Here is a 16,967-nt window from a genome sequence, read left to right on the forward strand (position 1 = left end):
TTGGAAAATTATTTTTAGGATATATGAAATTAGTATGTTCCTGAAAAGAAATGGCTTTAAAGTTGAATTTTAGGAAACAGTGTTATTTTTCCATTTAGTCATAATAATAGAAACAAGGGAAAGACCTTTAGGGGTGCCTGGGTGGCTCAATCAGTTGAGCATCTGACTCTTGAGCATCCAACTCTTGATTTTGGCTCAGGTCATGATCTCACTGCCCTGGGATAGAGCCCATGTTAGGTACATTGCTCATTAGGGAGTCTGCTTGAGGATTCTCTCTTCCTCTCTCCTTTACCCTCTGCTCCTACTCCCTGCTTGTGCTCTCTCTCTCTCTCAGTAAATAAATAAATCTTAAAAAAAAAAAAGATCTTTAGTATTATATCATTATAGGACATTTTAGTTTTCTGATAAAGTCCTAACAGTATGCCAGGTAATTCATAATAGTGAACCAAACCTCTTGTGTATTTAACCCATTTTTACAGAACCACATTTGGGACTAGACTTTTTTGTCTGTTACCTGATTCTGTATATAATTTTTTTATTAAAAAAAAAAATTTTTTTTTTTTAAAGGGAGATTCGGGCAGCCTGGGTGGCTCAGCGGTTTGGTGCTGCCTTCAGCCCAGGGCATGATCCTGGAGAGCCTGGATCGAGTCCCATGTCAGGCTCCCTGCATGGAGCCTGCTTCTCCCTCTGCCTGTGTCTCTGCCTCTCTTTCTCTCTCATGAATGAATAAATAAAAAAATCTTTATTTAAAAAAAAATAAAAAGGGGGATTCTGTAACCAGAATAGTCTAGATCTCACTTAAAATTTATTTATCACTTCACTGTGTTTTTTGATGTTACTTCTAGGCCAGGAGGTACAGCCTAAACTGAAGTCTTAGCATCCAAGGTAAAAGCAGATTAAATACAGAAATGTTTTCCTGTTTTCCACAGTGATGGAATAAAGAATGGAAATTGGTGTGGAAAGGGTTGGTTCCTTCTGAGGGCTGTGAGGGAAGATTCCAGGACTTTGTCCTTACCTTGTAGATGGCTAACTTCTCCCTGTATCTGTTCACGTTGTCTAACCTCTGCCTTTCTCTCTGTCCAAATTCCCCTATAAATTTTATAAGGCCCAGTCATTGTATGAGGGGCCTACCTAACCCCCTATGACTTCATCTTAACTGATTACATCTGCAGTGACCCTATTTTCAAATAAGGCCAGTTACAGCTACGCTAGAAAAAGCACATAAAATTCCAGATCGACAAATCATACTACGTTATTCAAATGGCAATACACATTATACTTACAAAATTTATTTTTAAATTCAGGGGTATTAATACATGCGCAATGTTGTGCAACCACCATCTATTTCCAAGGAAAATACATTTTTAAAACCTAGTTTTTATTAGTAAATCTAGATAGATTTTGAGTTATTATTGACTATGATTACTGAATACAAACCAAATAGGTAACGCACAGTCTAACAAATGCCAGTGAATTTACTGAGAAAATAACAATATTTAAAATCTGTTGAAACTGTCAGTGCTACACCTGGGCTAATAGGAAAAAATAGACCTCAAAACTAAATACAACACAGAAATAGCATCCTAAGATGTCAGTGAAAGCCCCGCTACTTTGGGAAAAGCAGCTCTGTGATGTTGGTAAGCAGTTAAGGTAGCTCTAGTGCTGTCTTACAAGATTCTTAACCTGGGCCTGGAGGAGCCGGTAAAGTGCCGCAACACGCACGGGCTAATACAAGCAGCCGGGGGGGGGGGGGGGGGGGGGGGGGGGGGGGGGGGCGGAGAGCATTCACTGCTTTAATGAGGGTCTCAAAAGGATCTTTGAATTTAAAAGTTCTTACATTATCATAAATGAGGGACGGGAGACGAGAGCCAGAGGTGGACGGTGGCCAGGACCCCGAATCCTCCGCTGCGCTGGTGCGCGCGAGCCGGGGCCCAGCGGGCGGGCCCAGGCCTGCCTCCCGCCCCGCACAGGGGGCGGGGCCAGGGAGACCGTGCCCCCTGCCCCGCCCCTCCGGGAACCCCAGGGCGCCCCTGTTTACCTCCGGGTATCGGACACCCGAGACAAAGGGGGAAGGGAGGGAGGGGCCTTCTGGGGGAAACTCCACGGCGGGAAACGCCTGACTGGAAGGTCGTTTTGTAACCCCCACGAGAGGCGGGAACAGCCGCCGTCCCGCGCCCCTTCCCAGGTTCCCCGCACCTCTGGCCTTACTGGGGTTCTATCCTAGCCTCAGCGACAACGGGCGGAGCTGGGCAGTCGGCCATCCAGGCAAGCTCCTCAGCCCCTCTCCATTCGTGACTCTGGACGGGACCAAGGCGACTCTGTGGGGTCGCACGGCAGAGGGACTGCGGCCCCAGGAGGAGACAACGCTGTGGGGCCGAGGAGAGCCAGAACCTGGACAGTGGTCGGGAAACGGGTACGGCGGGCTGCTCGTTACCTCAGTCCCGGGAAACCGTGCCGCCGCCGACCCCTCGAGAACCACCCTGTTTCCCCGACTCGGTATTTTTAAATCTGGCGGGGCTTTCCCTTTCAGGCCAGCCACTCCCCCCGTTTACCGCCCCAGCCAGTCACCGTCAGGCCCGCCATTTTTCAAACCCTTTTCCCGCCGCCAATCAGGATCGAGCAGTACATTCCTCTCCTGACCGGTTCTAACGGGTCTGGGAGTTAACGACCTGGGCGACCCACCGAACCTGCTAGGCTGGGGCTGGAGGGGCGGGCCTGGTGAGACACCGACCAATCGGAGGCCTCCCTGGCGACAGGGTGGGGCCTACGGGAGTTTGAATAATCACCAGAACCAATCAGAGGGGCGGGGGTGTGGCCTGTGGCCCGGCTCGTCAAGTTGCCGTGGCGCGGAGAACTCTGCAAAACAAGAGGCAGAGGATTGCGTTAGCGATAAACCAGTTCACGCCGGAGCCCTGGGAAGGAAGCGTCTCTGCTGGCTCCGGCCTCTCCGCGGGACTCTGAGGAAAAGCCGCCACCAGGCAAGAACCCCGTTTAGCCCCTCCGTGTTCGTGGGCCTGCCGCTTTCCCTTTCCCCATGGCCTTTTAGCCGGGCCGGGCACTGCGGCTCTCGGGGTTCGAGCCGGGGAGCGGAGTCTGAGGGGAGGGCCGGGGAGGGCCGGGGGCTGTGGAGGGCGGGAAGCGGCGTCCGGGCCCGGCTTCAGTCGTTTTTTTGAATGTCGGTCGCGAGGCGACAACTCTTTGAGTCGGGCTGGCGAGGTGGAAGCCGGGAAGGCATTTCTGTCAGGAAACGGGCTTCGACGGCGCCCCCGGCGTTCCCTGCCTCAGCCCGGGCCTGGGCGGGCGGCGGCGCTCCGGGGCCTCCGGAGAGACGTGGTGGCCGCGCGTGAGGCGGGCGGGCGGGCGCCGGGAGGAGGGCGTGTGCGCGCAGGCGGCCGCCGGGCGGGCTGGTGGAGCCGCGGCGCCGGTCGCCGTCCTCGCGAGAGGGGGCGGGCGCGTATTTGGGCGGGAAGCGGGGCCCCGCGGGCGTCCGCCCACCGCTCCTCTCCCCACCAGGCCGACGCCGCCCGGCACCATGGGTAAAGGAGACCCCAACAAGCCGCGGGGCAAGATGTCCTCGTACGCCTTCTTCGTGCAGACCTGCCGGGAAGAGCACAAGAAGAAGCACCCGGACTCTTCCGTCAATTTCGCTGAATTCTCCAAGAAATGTTCGGAGAGATGGAAGGTGAGAGCGGAATTCGGGCAGCGCTGAGGGCTTTTCGGATGTGTTTTTCTGGGGCCAGGACCTTAAACACGGAGGTGACTTGTAACCTACTGCGGTGGTGATTCGCCCAGATACTTTGAGTTTGGGGCAGACTACCTGAGGTTTTCGTTTACTTCCAAGACTGCAAAAAGTAAAATGCGGCCCGAAAGGAAGACCTTGATCCCGTTTGGGTGCCTGTGGCTCACATTGCTTATGTACTTTTATACCGCCTCTCATGTCCACAGACCATGTCTGCAAAGGAAAAGTCGAAATTTGAAGATATGGCAAAAAGTGACAAAGCTCGCTATGACAGGGAGATGAAAAATTATGTTCCTCCCAAAGGTGACAAGAAAGGAAAGAAGAAAGATCCCAATGCTCCTAAAAGGCCTCCGTAAGTTCGTCTTCAGATGGGTCAGATTGCCCCTTAATTTTCCATTCAGTTTGTTAACACTGTCGCTTCTTTTCAGGTCTGCTTTCTTCCTGTTTTGCTCTGAACATCGCCCAAAGATCAAAAGTGAACACCCTGGTTTATCCATCGGGGATACTGCAAAAAAGCTGGGTGAAATGTGGTCTGAACAGTCAGCCAAAGATAAACAACCATATGAACAGAAAGCAGCTAAGCTAAAGGAGAAATATGAAAAGGTACGTTGTCTTCCCTTTTTAAAGCCAAGGTTAAAATGAGACCTATTTTCTGAAAAAGACTGTTAGAAATAGGTATCAGCTATGGAGTTAAGTTTAATCTTGTCCTTATGGTTGTCAGCTGTATTTGGAGAGCCTAGTGAAAATTGTACGTTATAAGCTAATTGAAACTTACCTTTGTTTTGACTGAAAGCAGTGTTTGTAGCATTGGTAGATTCCTACATAGACTCTTAAAGTTCTGGGTCTGTTACTTTTCAGAAAGGGAAGGCCAAATATTTTGTTTTATGTAAATATATTTAAGAAGTGGAGGGGAGTAGATAATGTGAGATAATTGGACATTGATAGTGAAAGTTCTGACATCTACTACAGCCCCATCATTTTATACCATTGACTTTTTAAAGCTGGAGGGAATAAATGCTCTCAAAACTGAGTTTAGATTCTGCATACCTTTTTAGACAGTCATCAGGGTTATTGGTCAATGATCTTAGATTGTTTACAACTTAGTGGTTTTCACAGTTGAGTAATGACACCGGATGCTGATTTTATTTTTCGACAATATTTCAGGATATTGCTGCATATCGCGCCAAGGGCAAAAGTGAAGCGGGAAAGAAGGGCCCTGGCAGGCCAACGGGTTCAAAGAAGAAGAATGAACCAGAGGATGAGGAGGAAGAGGAAGAGGAGGAAGAAGATGAAGATGATGAGGAAGAGGAGGAAGATGAGGAATAAATGGCTATCTTGTAATGATATGTGTGGAGTGTGCGTGTGTGCTCAGGCAATTGTTTTGCTAAGAATGTGAATTCAAGTGCAGCTCAATATTAGCTTCAGTATAAAAACTGTACAGATTTTTGTATAGCTGATAAGATTCTTTGTAGAGAAAATACTTTTTTAAAAATGCAGGTTGTAGCTTTTTGAGGGGCTACTACATACAGTTAGATTTTAAAGCTTCTGATGTTGAATGTTTCTAAATATTTAATGGTTTTCTTAATTTCTTGACTTGTGTATTGTAGCACAGCAGACTTGTAGGAATTAGTATCAATAGTAAATTTTGGGTTTTTTAGAATGTTGCATTTTGTTTTTTAAAAAAAATTTTGTAATAAAATTATGTATATTATTTCTTTTGTCTTTGTCTTGATATGCTAGGTTAGTTTTCACCCTAAAAATTCTTAGAGTCTGGAGCCATGTCAAGATTTTCTTGTTAATTTCTGCCTAATAGTTCTTAGAGTTGATTGAGTAAAATGTTTGGTTAAAAGTAAAACATGCCCTTATTCTAATTTACAAAGTGTTCTTTAAAAAATAGACCTGGAATTTAATGAACCTCTACAATTGGTGCAGTTTTACAAAGTGAGTAACTTTTTTTCTTGACATTGCTATTGATTTATTACTAACTTTTCTGTTGGGTTTTTTGTTTTTTTTAAACTGACACTGTTTTTTGGGAAACTGTCTTTAATAAAAGGCAGAGGAGCTAAAACAAGTACATAACCTAAAAAAAACTTAAAAACATCATTAGTAACAGGTTTAATTTTCTGTTGATTGTGAATTAGTTCAAGGTGAATACTAGAATGCATTTTGAGTTAAATCTTTAAAAATGTAGTGTGCTATTAAACTTTAGAATTTTGGATAACCTTAAAGCATTTGAGGTAGTTATGGTCTGCCATGACTAAATTTCACTAGGGTTTATATTTACTGGGTAAATCATTATTTGAGAAATGCTCCGTTGAAGGAGCAATTTTGCTCCTCTTTGAATTAAGATTACCATTTTGAAGTTATCAGAGGCTTCTAGTGAAAATCGACCTCTGTTGGCAAAGTGATGACAGAACAAACCTATTTGTTGATTGTTTTATACTTGATCTGATAATCCTGATTACCTATCAAATTTTAAAATAGTCAAAAGTCTTATTAAACAACCATGGCAGTTTGTTGTCTCTCTTATGCCATATTGGGGTAAGTATGGTTAACTGGGAGTGAGTCAGGTATTAGCATAATTACCAGAATAAAGAATCAAAATCTGCAGACCTCTGATTGCCCTCCTAATCCCAGTAGTTGCACATTTAAATATGGAGTGTTGCTGATCAAAATGAAAATTTTATTTTAAAAAATAATTTCTAGTGTTGAGTGGCTTAATAGCGCGAAAAAATTAGGGTAATATGTTTTTAGAAACAACCTTGGTCTGAATAACAGTTTCCCAGCTCTGTATAAATACTAGCTTTATGAACTTTGACCTTACAGCTTCCCATTTGTAATACAGGGTCAGTACATGCTTCACAGCTTTTCAGTGTTAAAGGAGAATTACAGCTATCCAAAATTGGTGCATAAAGGGATGTTAACTAAGAGTTAGTAAAATTGAAAGAGGGCAAAAGGGTTGTTTCCTTAAGGATTTCTAAGTCTCGTAAGTTAGACCCCATGAGGCAGACCTATCAGATTTCTTGTCATCTTTTGGGGAGTTTTTGTGATTGCTTTAATTGTTCTTTATATAAAGCATGACACATCTAAGCTGTGAGAATGACTCATTTCTTTTAATTAAGAACTGCTCTAGAATAAGTTGAGGATTTAGGGTGAATCATCCCATTTAATATTTTCTAAGTGTGGATCAAAATTCAAATCCTTCTGAAAAATTGTATCAGTAAAATTTTAAGACTAGGTATCTTTTCAAGGATTGGGTTCTGTTGGAAAGCACTGAAATGGGAATAAGAATTAGTTTCCAGGGATTCCTGGGTGGCGCAGCGGTTTGGCGCCTGCCTTTGGCCCAGGGCGCGATCCTGGAGACCCGGGATCGAATTCCACGTCGGGCTCCTGGTGCATGGAGCCTGCTTCTCTCTCTCTCTCTCTCTCTCTCTCTCTCTCTCTCTCTCTCTCTCTCTCTCTGTGACTATCATAAATAAATAAAAATTAAAAAAAGAAAAAAAATTAGTTTCCACCCCAGACCAGCTAGTACATGGAGGTGTTATAAGAACTCTTATTTTAAGAAATAACACATCTTAGTAATATAAAATGTAAAAGAGCTATGTAGTAGATGGTCTATATACTTGATTCCCAACTGCCTGATTCTCCTAGGAGGCAACCACAATAATTTAGCCTTCAAGAGAGACTTAAGCTTAAAGAATTTTATATATATATATATATATATACACACACACACACACATATACACACGCGATCATACATTTTATATGTATTGATTGCTCTTCCCCTTATTCCTATTTTAGAGAATGTTCGATCAGTACTGTACAAAAAAACTGATACATTTCAATAGCTGCATAGTATCCCATTGGATCGTAATTAGCTCTAAAAGTCATTTTTCTTATGAATAATATTGCCATGAATATCCTTGTTTGTGATTTCCAAAAAGTCTTTAAAATTTTTTTGTACATTTTAAGATTTGATGATTGTAACTGCTAGAACCTGTACAGTTGACCCTTGGAACAACATGGGCGTTAATGGACACCAAATCCTGCCCTTACAGTCGAAAGTCTATATAATTTCTACTCCTCCAAAACTTTATTAATAGCCTGTTGACTAGAACCTGTATCGTAATATAGTTGATTATAACACATACTTTGCATGTTATATATGTGTTTTATTCTTTTTTAAAGGAAGTCTTTCCTTTTTATTTTATTTTTTTAAGATTTTTATTTATATACTCCTGAGAGACACACAGAGAGGCAGAGACATATATAGGCAGAGGGAGAAGCTGGCTCCACACAGGGAGCCCAACGTGGGACTCGATCCCGGGTCTCCAGGATCAGGCCCTGGGCCGAAGGCGGCGGCACTAAACTGCTGAGCCACCCGGGCTGCCCGTTACATTTTATATTGTATTTTTAAAGTAAGTTAGAGAAGAGAAAATGTTACTAAGAAGATACTGTACCGTAAAAAAATCCACATTTAAATGGACAGTGCACAGGTCAAACGTATTTGGTATATGCTGGAAACCTCTTATGTTTTGTTAACTAAAGCCTGCCAAAATTGCTCTCAATAGAAGTTGTACTGATACATACTCAACAGCAGTGAATGTTTTAGAGTATCGATTTCCTCATCTCAGCAACATAATAGTTATCAAACTTTTTTTAATCTTGTATTTTAATTTACAAAAACTGGTTCCTCCTATTAAAGAGTTGAGCATATTTTTAAGGGCCATTTATTTCCTGTGGTCTGTCTCAGGTTTTTGTAATAGTAATCTGTGGAGAGTAAGGGAAGTGACTGTGACAGGCATTGTAAATACTTTTCTCCTTGTCATTTGCCTTTTGACTTTATGATATTTTCTTTATGCGAGAATTTATTTTTATGTAGGCAATTTTATTAATTCTTTAGTGGTTTTGGGAGGCCCTTCCCACCCAAAGATGATAAAAATTATCCACTTTCTTTTAAAAATGTTATTATTTAATTAAATCTTTGATCTTTCCGGAATTTATTTTGGTCAAGGACTCAGGTAGGGGCTCAAATTTCTTTCCAGATGGCAGCTACTACTTTTGGTTTTTTTATTGGTAAAGCTGGGCTAGAAGATCCTAAGGTTTCTTATATATTGAAGCAGTCAAGTGGAAACTTGCTCATTAGATGACAGTATGCCTTTTTTTAAGTATTTTGCTTTTTAACAGCATTATTTATTATAAGTAGTAGATTATAAGCTTGTCTTAGACTAGTACAAATATAGCATTATCTTAAACCCGACTATTACAAATATGCCACTAAAAATGTTTTATAAAGCAGTAATGATCTTATTTCTTGAAGAATAGCAAGAAGAAAGATAAAGGAGCTGTTAGGCCACTGCATAAGATCCAATCCCTTTAAAACATTTCACGAGAAATAACCCATTTTTAGACTCCTCATGGTATTCTTGTTGGACACTATGGCATTTTCAGAGAAAAGTAGAATATTGGCAGGAAACGCAAAGATCCATAGACTGTAGACAGGGAAAAGGACTGGGAGTGGTAAAGTGATGAGCATACACAAAAATAAGATGTATGAGGGCCATGAATTTTTATTTTTGTATAATGCTCTATACCCTGTGCCAGAAACATAGGTACTCTATAAATACTTATAAACAAAAATACTGTGATGAAGAGGACAGCTACTATTTAATTCAGTCTTGTTGGATGGAAATGTAGGTCTAGGATTTCCAAGTACCCCAAATTTTCAAATGGAACCAAAAATCTAGATTTTTATTTTTTAAAGTGAAATCTGAATCAAATATTAGCAATGAATTCAAATGTCAGGTTCAAAGAAAACGTCTATAGGTAAGATTCTACCCAAGGAATGCCAGTTTGCCACTTATATAAATTAAATAGGTAAATGTAAGATGATTAATATTTACCCGTTAGGACCGTTGCTAAGTTTATGTGTGCTTTCCAGCTAAGCAGCATTGTTTTGATAGTTGTATAAGAAACTTTATTTCACCCTAACTGGAAACTCCTCTAATTTTTTATCCCGTAGTAAATGTATGTATAGACATTGTTTCTGAGATCGTAATGGAATTTCATTGTGCTCCTGAACCTCTCTTCAGGATTTATAGTGCAGACTTTTCCCTTAGTGAGCTTCTTCTAGGAGTTACCATATCTATGGAATAGTAGGCTCAGGAACACAGAGCGTTATATTAGAAGAAAAGAAACATTTAAGCAACATGGAGCATCAAACTTCAGAACTGGAATTGATCTTTTATGTCAACTGATCCAATGTCCTTCCTTCAGGAAGACGTGGCAGTCAACTAGGACATCAGGTAAGATAATAAAACACTAATTCATTTACTTTTGTTTTGTTATTCTTTGATTCTTCACATTTTTCCAATAAAAATGAGATGGCTTATACAAAGGATAAATTAAAATACAGACAGGGGGCACCTGGCTGACTCGGTTGGTAGATCATGCAACACTTGATTCTGGGGTCATGAATTTGAGCCCCACATTGGGCATAGAGATTACTTAAAGTACAAACAGACAAAGAGAAAAACAAGGTTATAAAGGAGATTAAGAATGAGATAAGATGAGAAGAGCTTATACTTGGGACTCGGATTAGTTTGAATAGGTCTCTGTTTCTTACTGGTTTGGTAACATCAGACAAGTCCTATAACCTTTCAATTTCCTCATCTATAAAGTTAGAAATTTTGAGGATTAAATACAGTAATATAAGACACCTGAGTGGCAAGAGATAATTAATAATAAATATTAGCTAAAAGTATACATACCAATACGTATGGGTTAAGATAGTTGCTGTGGTAGGAGTATCTGATTCAGTTGAGATTTTTTTTTTCACTTGAGATTTTTAAAATCATTTTATTTTTTCATCATGATAAGTGTACTGTTTAATCATCATCTCCTGTTTCACCCATCCCCCTATGCACCTCCCCTCGGCAACCATTAGTTTTTTAAGTCTGTTTCTTGGTTTGTCTCTCTTTTTTCCTTTGCTCACTGGTTTGGTTCTTAAATTACACATACAAGTGAGGTCATATGGTATTTGTCTTTCCCTGACTTACTTTGCTTAGCATTATACTCTCTAGCTCCGTCCATGTTGTTGCAAATGGCAAGATTTTCTTTTTTATGGCTGAGTAATATTCCATTTTATATACACACGCATGTGCACACACATCTTTATCTATTCATCTATCAGTGGACACTTGTGCTGCTTCCATATCTTGGCTATTGTAAATAATGCAATAAATAGCTGCAATAAATTGCAGCTGTAAATAGCTGCAATAAAAATAGGGGTGCATGTTTCCCTCTAAATTAGTGTTTTGTATTTTTTGGGTAAATACCCAGTAGTTGATTACTAGATCGTAGGGTAGTTCTATTTTTAATTTTTTGAGGAACCCAGTTCTGAGATTTTTGACAGTCAAGGTAGAAAGGAAAACTACATTGCATGTAAAACACAAATAGAAATTCTTCCCACATGGTTCCGGAGGTACTGATAGAGTTGTTTATGTCCTTAACTTTATGTCCTTGACTCTTAACACTAAATTTGAACTTGGACAAGGTATTTAATCTATTACATATATATATGTGACTTCCTGTATGTTTTAGTTGCCTTTGATTTTACAAAAAATATTTGCTAATGACATCTTGGGAATTGCTTTCTTCACTTAACATTATCCTGACTTGTTTGTTAACATTATCCTGACTGACTTGTTTATAAGTACTTCATGCTCATTGCAGTGTAATGATTATGAGTATTTAAGTTGTTCTTGGGGTTTTTGCTATTGTAAATGGCAGTGTTATAAAAATTCCTGTACCAGTCTCCTGGTGTTCAAGTGCACTTCCCTCTGGTAACCCCTGTAAATTCCAGCTGTCTCAGCAGCACCTAACTCTATTGTCTGCCTCCTCAGCTCACCAGTGTCACCTCTGTTTGAGCTCCATTTTCCCGTACCATGATCATGAAAGTTCTCCCAGACAGACAGACAGACAGACATGGTAAACCTGAGGTTTACCTTACATGTTTCCTTTGCAAGGAAAGTATCAGTCTCCTTTGCCTTTAATCCAATCATTAAAACAGCCCATATATTTTATACTTTATAATTGTTTAGGATAGCAGGGTAAGCCCAATACCAATTACTATGTCATGGAAGTCCAGTTGTATTTTCTACGAAAAGTTTTAGTTTTGCTTGTACATTTAAACATTAAATTGGAGTTTATTTGCCCATATAAAAAACCTGAGATATTCCACTTAAAGACATTTTCTTAAACATTCTTCAAGATGCACTTAGTTCTACCCAAGGGTTAAATCAGACTGCTAAAAACTATATTTTACACATGCTATGTAAGTGATGTGAAATAGAGATCATTTATTCCCTTAAGGATAAACATTTTACCCCAATTTAAGCAGCAGCTTAACTTCTGAGCTTCATTCGTAAAGCATGGGTAGTGTTCTCTCACATATGAAACATAGGTACACACATGTAGCCTTTATATAGGGTTTGCAGTGTCACTGTCTTGATTAAAAACAAAATTTAAGGCTTTGAAACCAGATCATTACAGCTAATATTTATTACTGTGACTATATGCTGGGAGCTATCCTAAACACTTTATATATATTCATACAATATTAGCAAAATCCCACAAAATAGGCACAGTTATTCTCCCCAGTTTGCAAATGGGAAAACTGAGGTGAAAGGTTCAATTAACTTTCCAAGTTTACATGAGTAATTTGTAGTGGAACAGAGATTCAACACAGACTAGTCCACCATACTATATTTATTCAGATGAACAGATTGTAGCATCATTCTATTATGAAAATGAGGCGTCCTCCCCATCCCAGCTCTGCTCGGATGTGGGCTCAATTAGGGGCATTTCAAAATCGTCAACAATTGCAAAACAATTATTGGATTTGGTTTAGAATCCATCGTTCCTTTAATCTCAATTCCAGGAAATAGTGGACTACAAACACCATTCTCTGTCCATTTTCCTGCAACTGACTGATTCTAATGAATGATAGGCATTTTCATAGTGCTTGATATTTTAAATCTACTTTTACCTAGATTAATTTTCACATACCTAAATGACTGGCCTACTAGTTACCTGGCTCAGATGAAGTACTTACCATGTTTTCCATTGAATTATAAGTGGATTTTTTTTTTTTATTAGAATCTGTCCGGAAATAAAATATATCCCAAGATACCTATAAGACTGTGTCTTAACGGATGAGAGGTTTACTCCAGTCTGGTCCTATGTGACTTTTTCAGATCTTTGGTATAGCAGCTGAGAATTAGAAGATGTGACAATAGCCAAGTCAATTGAAAGTTTCTAAAATCAATACTGTCATTTATTGGAACATTAGCGGCCATATCTTTTCTTGAGATGGTGAATACTGTGCCACAAGGTCCTATGGGCTATTTCTATTTTTTTGGTAGGTTTCCTTTCTCTCTACTCACTTGATTGGTCAGATTGTAAAGAGTTTTGACTTAAAGAAATTTTTGCTTTCAATGGGCAATTTTATAGTAGAATGCGGTGCCAAAAAAGATATGTTGCTGAGTTGGTTTTTATAATTGAATAAGTGACTTTAAAAAAGAAAATTGCTATACATAGGCAACCAGAGGCAAAAATAAACCTTTATGTTATGTTACCTTCCTACTATATGTAAGCTCCAAGTTTTCCAAGCACATTTTAAGCAGAATTATAATTAATATTCAAGCATATATTCAACATATAACTATATGATATTTTAGCTATTATGTTAGTGTTATAAAGATTAAAATCAAATTATTTCAAGCATGCAGTGTTTGGATTTAGAAATGATTACGAATACTGAAAAAAAATTCATGGATTAAAATACAGTATTTTATTTTTTCTCACCTAAAAAACAAGCAACCCAGAATTAAGATATACATAAACTTCTCAAAATTATCCCTAATAAAATTTGAATTTTATACAATTTCTACAGAAACATACAGTGTATCAAAATCTGCATAAATCAAATTTATAAAATGTGTAGAAATGCATAGTGATATTATTAACTTACAAAGCAAGGATATGGGAATTATTTCCAAAGCAGGCTACAGTAGAAAATAGTCATATGGCAGCAGCTTCTGATGTTTTTCATGTTTGGTAAGGTTTCTGATTTCAATAATATAGAATCATTTTCATAGAGTATCAACGAATTGCACAAAATACCCATTTAAAATTTACATGCACAGTTTATGTGCCACCTTTCTTAGGCCTATGCATAGTTAACAAGTTATAATCTATTCAACAAGGAAAATGGAGCCTATTTGCAAAGACACAAGTAATTAAAGTACCAATTCTCTTAGTTTCCTTTTTATTGTTGATTTATTTTGCAATTATATAAGCATATATAAATGTATTCTTTTTAAACATCCCTAGAGATGAATGAAAGTTAAAATGGTTGATCACAGATCAGTAGCAAAATATAAATTGACAATTCAAAATCATAAATAAAATTGTTCAGGATGTTTAACTCTGACTCTCCAAATTTAGGAGCTAAGCTTGGAAGAAACAAATTTGTAGGCTTTTCTTCTAAACAAATGTAGATTTTTTTTTCTTTCCTTTTTTAAGCTTTAATTAAAAACAGTTCCCTCTGGCAGTAGTTTGTGAAATTCCTTTCATTGTAATGATATCATGATTACAAGATCAAAAATGCTTAATTTACTTGCCATTTCCCACTTCATCAGATTTCTTTTTCCTTTTTCTTTCTTTCCTTTTTTTTTTTTTTTTTTTGTACTCAGTGTAGCATTTTAATCTTTTGGGTAACAAAAGACTTATTTAGATTAAAATTGAATTGACCAGTTGCACTATTTGGTTTTCCTATAGTAGCTACTATTAAATAAGTGTTTAAATCCAAACAAGTCTTCTTTTCACTGGAAAAATACTAATAGAAATATGCTTCCTAAAAAAAAAAATTAAGAAATACTAGGGAACTAACAGCTAACTTAACAGAAGTTCATATTTATTAATGAACTATATTTTTAAATAGCCTTTTTTTATTTAAAAAAATGTAGAGGGAATTTCATTTGGATGAAGATATACATGAAACACCCATTTACTCTTGGCTTCAGAGGCTGCACAGCTTAGGTTATAATGCACAGGAGTTTTGTAAGGCTGAATCTAACAAGGGCTTGGGAATTCTTACCTTGGTCAGAATGAACCTTTGATGTGTTTACAGCGGTGTTTTACTGTTTTTGTTACCCCTGCACACTTCAAGGTTTCAAAATTAAGGATTAATTTTCTGTAGTGATAAATATTGGAGAAAAGTAAATCCCAGATACTAGTGGACAATTTTTCTCTAGTTGATAGTTCCCCTTTGCTATCTTAGCAGTCAGTATCAACAGTGTTGGGAATGCCAGCAAGTAAGGGAATTAATGCCATATAATCTTCAACCCTATGAAATAGCCTTGGATGTTCTATACTGTATTTTCTTTTTCAAGCCATACAACATTCAATTTCAGAGCAAATGGTAGCACATAAATTCGTTTCTGAGTAGTAAGAATATTCCTCATACAGATGACAATTCCATCATTACTGTCTTATAAATTTCATCAAAAGCTCTTGAAATATATACTGAGAAATGAAAGAGGCACTAAATGTCTTGAAATTCACCTTTCAAAAAAGCAGCATGACTGTGAAGGAAGGCCACCTTGGCTAAGAACCTGTGGCAGTGCTTCATAAGGATGTAAAATTAAATAAAGACACAACAGGTTGATAATCACCAAGTTATATATGAAAGTCTGGTTACTCCAACCTTTTTTCAAGTGTGTTAAAAAAAAAAAATCAAACTGCCTTTCAGACCCCTGAGTGTAATCCCAAAGAAGACAACAATGCTTTTAACTCTATTCTAAATAAAACAGAGCTAAATGCACAAATTACCAACATCATCTTAAAACAAAAAAAGATGTAAACATCTACAAAGTTTAAGGTAAAAGCAGTTTTGTAAACAGTAACTGCAGATGATAATGTTATTGTAAAATCACAGTTTATCAACGTCCTTCAAACTGATCAGGAGGTTCTGGGTTCGGAGCTGTACAGAGTTAATAATAGTTGCAGCAGGTTTCAGGCGATTTTCAGTCCTGTATAAATGTACGTGTCAGTAGGTAGGTTATTGGTTCCTTTTATTCTTTCTAAACACTATGGATGTTGTTCATTTCCCACTTTTGAGTCATTTTACTGGAGTCGCAATTGGAGATGAACACTTGATGTAGGACGTCTGAGCGATCTAAGCACTTTCCTGAAGGAATGTGAGTAAATCTGTGCAGACTCTGCAAAACAAAGGACAAAGGAATTTTAAATTTGTACTCTTTTTGGTATCACTGACATTAGAAGTCATTACCTGACTTTCCCAAGAAGATAATCCAAGCAAATCGGGTGGCTTAAACCAAACATACCTCAGACTTTGGATTTTTCCTGATTGTCAGTCTTGTAAGCCCCTTTATTGTTAAATCATAATGTACCGCTGGTACCTGGTACCTCAAATTCAATGGTATACAAACTTCAATTCTGTCTTCTCCTCCAAACCTACTTCTTCAATTCCCATCCTGGTTAATGGCAAATCATCCTTCCAGTCCTCAGGACAGAGACATTTCATGCTCCACTTTCCTTCACTCATTCAAATTGTAGCAGTCACCGAGGACTGATATTTGCAATGTCTCTGATCTATACCTCCCCAGGCCCACTGCATATGGCTTAGGTTAGTCCTCATCCTCTGTTGTAGATATCTTCAGTATAGCTCAGGGCTTCTCATACTGTAATCCTTAGACTATGATTGGGTTTGTAAAGTCAAAACTATGTTTATAATAACCCCATTTGCCTTTTTCATTGCACTGATGTTTATACTGATGGTGCAAAAGCAATGGCAGGTGCAAGTGTTGGGCCCTGAGCATAAATCAAGCAGTGACATACGTGTGCTAGGAGTCTCATTATTCATGGCCATACAGCCACAGCTAAAATGCTAGTTTTACTTAAAGATGTCTGTGATGAAACAGTAAAACTTATTAGTAGGGGAAAAGGCAGAGGAAGTGAATCTCAAGCAGACTCACCACTGAGTGCAGAGCTCAATCAATGTGGGGCTTGGTCTCATGACCTATGAGATCATGACTTGAGCTGAAACCAAGAGCCAGATGCTCAACCAATTGAGCCACCCAGGCACCTCTACCCATGAGTATACTTTTAAAAAAATTTGGAGATGAGGGATGCCTGGGTGG

At 38.9% G+C, this 16,967-nt stretch overlaps 2 protein-coding genes across 5 annotated transcripts in view; one reads left to right on the plus strand and one right to left on the minus strand.

The window, feature by feature from the left end:
• The first annotated feature begins 2,806 nt into the window (after positions 1 to 2,806).
• On the plus strand, positions 2,807 to 5,450 carry HMGB2 (high mobility group box 2). The gene is made up of 5 exons (XM_026017553.2): positions 2,807 to 2,978; positions 3,514 to 3,682; positions 3,946 to 4,091; positions 4,168 to 4,342; positions 4,904 to 5,450. Exons 2-5 carry the CDS (start codon positions 3,533 to 3,535, stop codon positions 5,063 to 5,065), a joined length of 633 nt encoding a protein of 210 aa, XP_025873338.1. The 5' UTR covers positions 2,807 to 2,978; positions 3,514 to 3,532; the 3' UTR covers positions 5,066 to 5,450.
• An 8,121-nt stretch (positions 5,451 to 13,571) lies between these two features.
• The window catches only part of GALNT7 (polypeptide N-acetylgalactosaminyltransferase 7), a 137,769-nt gene continuing 134,373 nt past the window's right edge, over positions 13,572 to 16,967 (minus strand). For all 4 annotated transcript variants that reach the window (XM_026017545.2, XM_026017546.2, XM_072719670.1 and 1 more), the window contains exon 12: positions 13,572 to 16,025. In XM_026017545.2, coding sequence (XP_025873330.1) covers positions 15,888 to 16,025 — 138 coding nt within the window. In that variant the 3' untranslated portion in view covers positions 13,572 to 15,887. The remainder of the gene's footprint in view (positions 16,026 to 16,967) is intronic.

The sequence above is a fragment of the Vulpes vulpes genome, chromosome 9 (assembly GCF_048418805.1).
Source record: "Vulpes vulpes isolate BD-2025 chromosome 9, VulVul3, whole genome shotgun sequence".
Taxonomy (NCBI): Eukaryota; Metazoa; Chordata; class Mammalia; order Carnivora; family Canidae; genus Vulpes; species Vulpes vulpes.

What these genes read in the sequence shown, in the direction of transcription:
- HMGB2 (XM_026017553.2), top strand. Translation starts at nt 3,533, where the DNA reads ATGGGTAAAGGAGACCCCAACAAGCCGCGGGGCAAGATGTCCTCGTAC. An exon ending in AATGTTCGGAGAGATGGAAG is followed by an intron (nt 3,683 to 3,945) that starts GTGAGAGCGGAA and finishes TCATGTCCACAG; the next exon opens with ACCATGTCTGCAAAGGAAAA. An exon ending in AATGCTCCTAAAAGGCCTCC is followed by an intron (nt 4,092 to 4,167) that starts GTAAGTTCGTCT and finishes GCTTCTTTTCAG; the next exon opens with GTCTGCTTTCTTCCTGTTTT.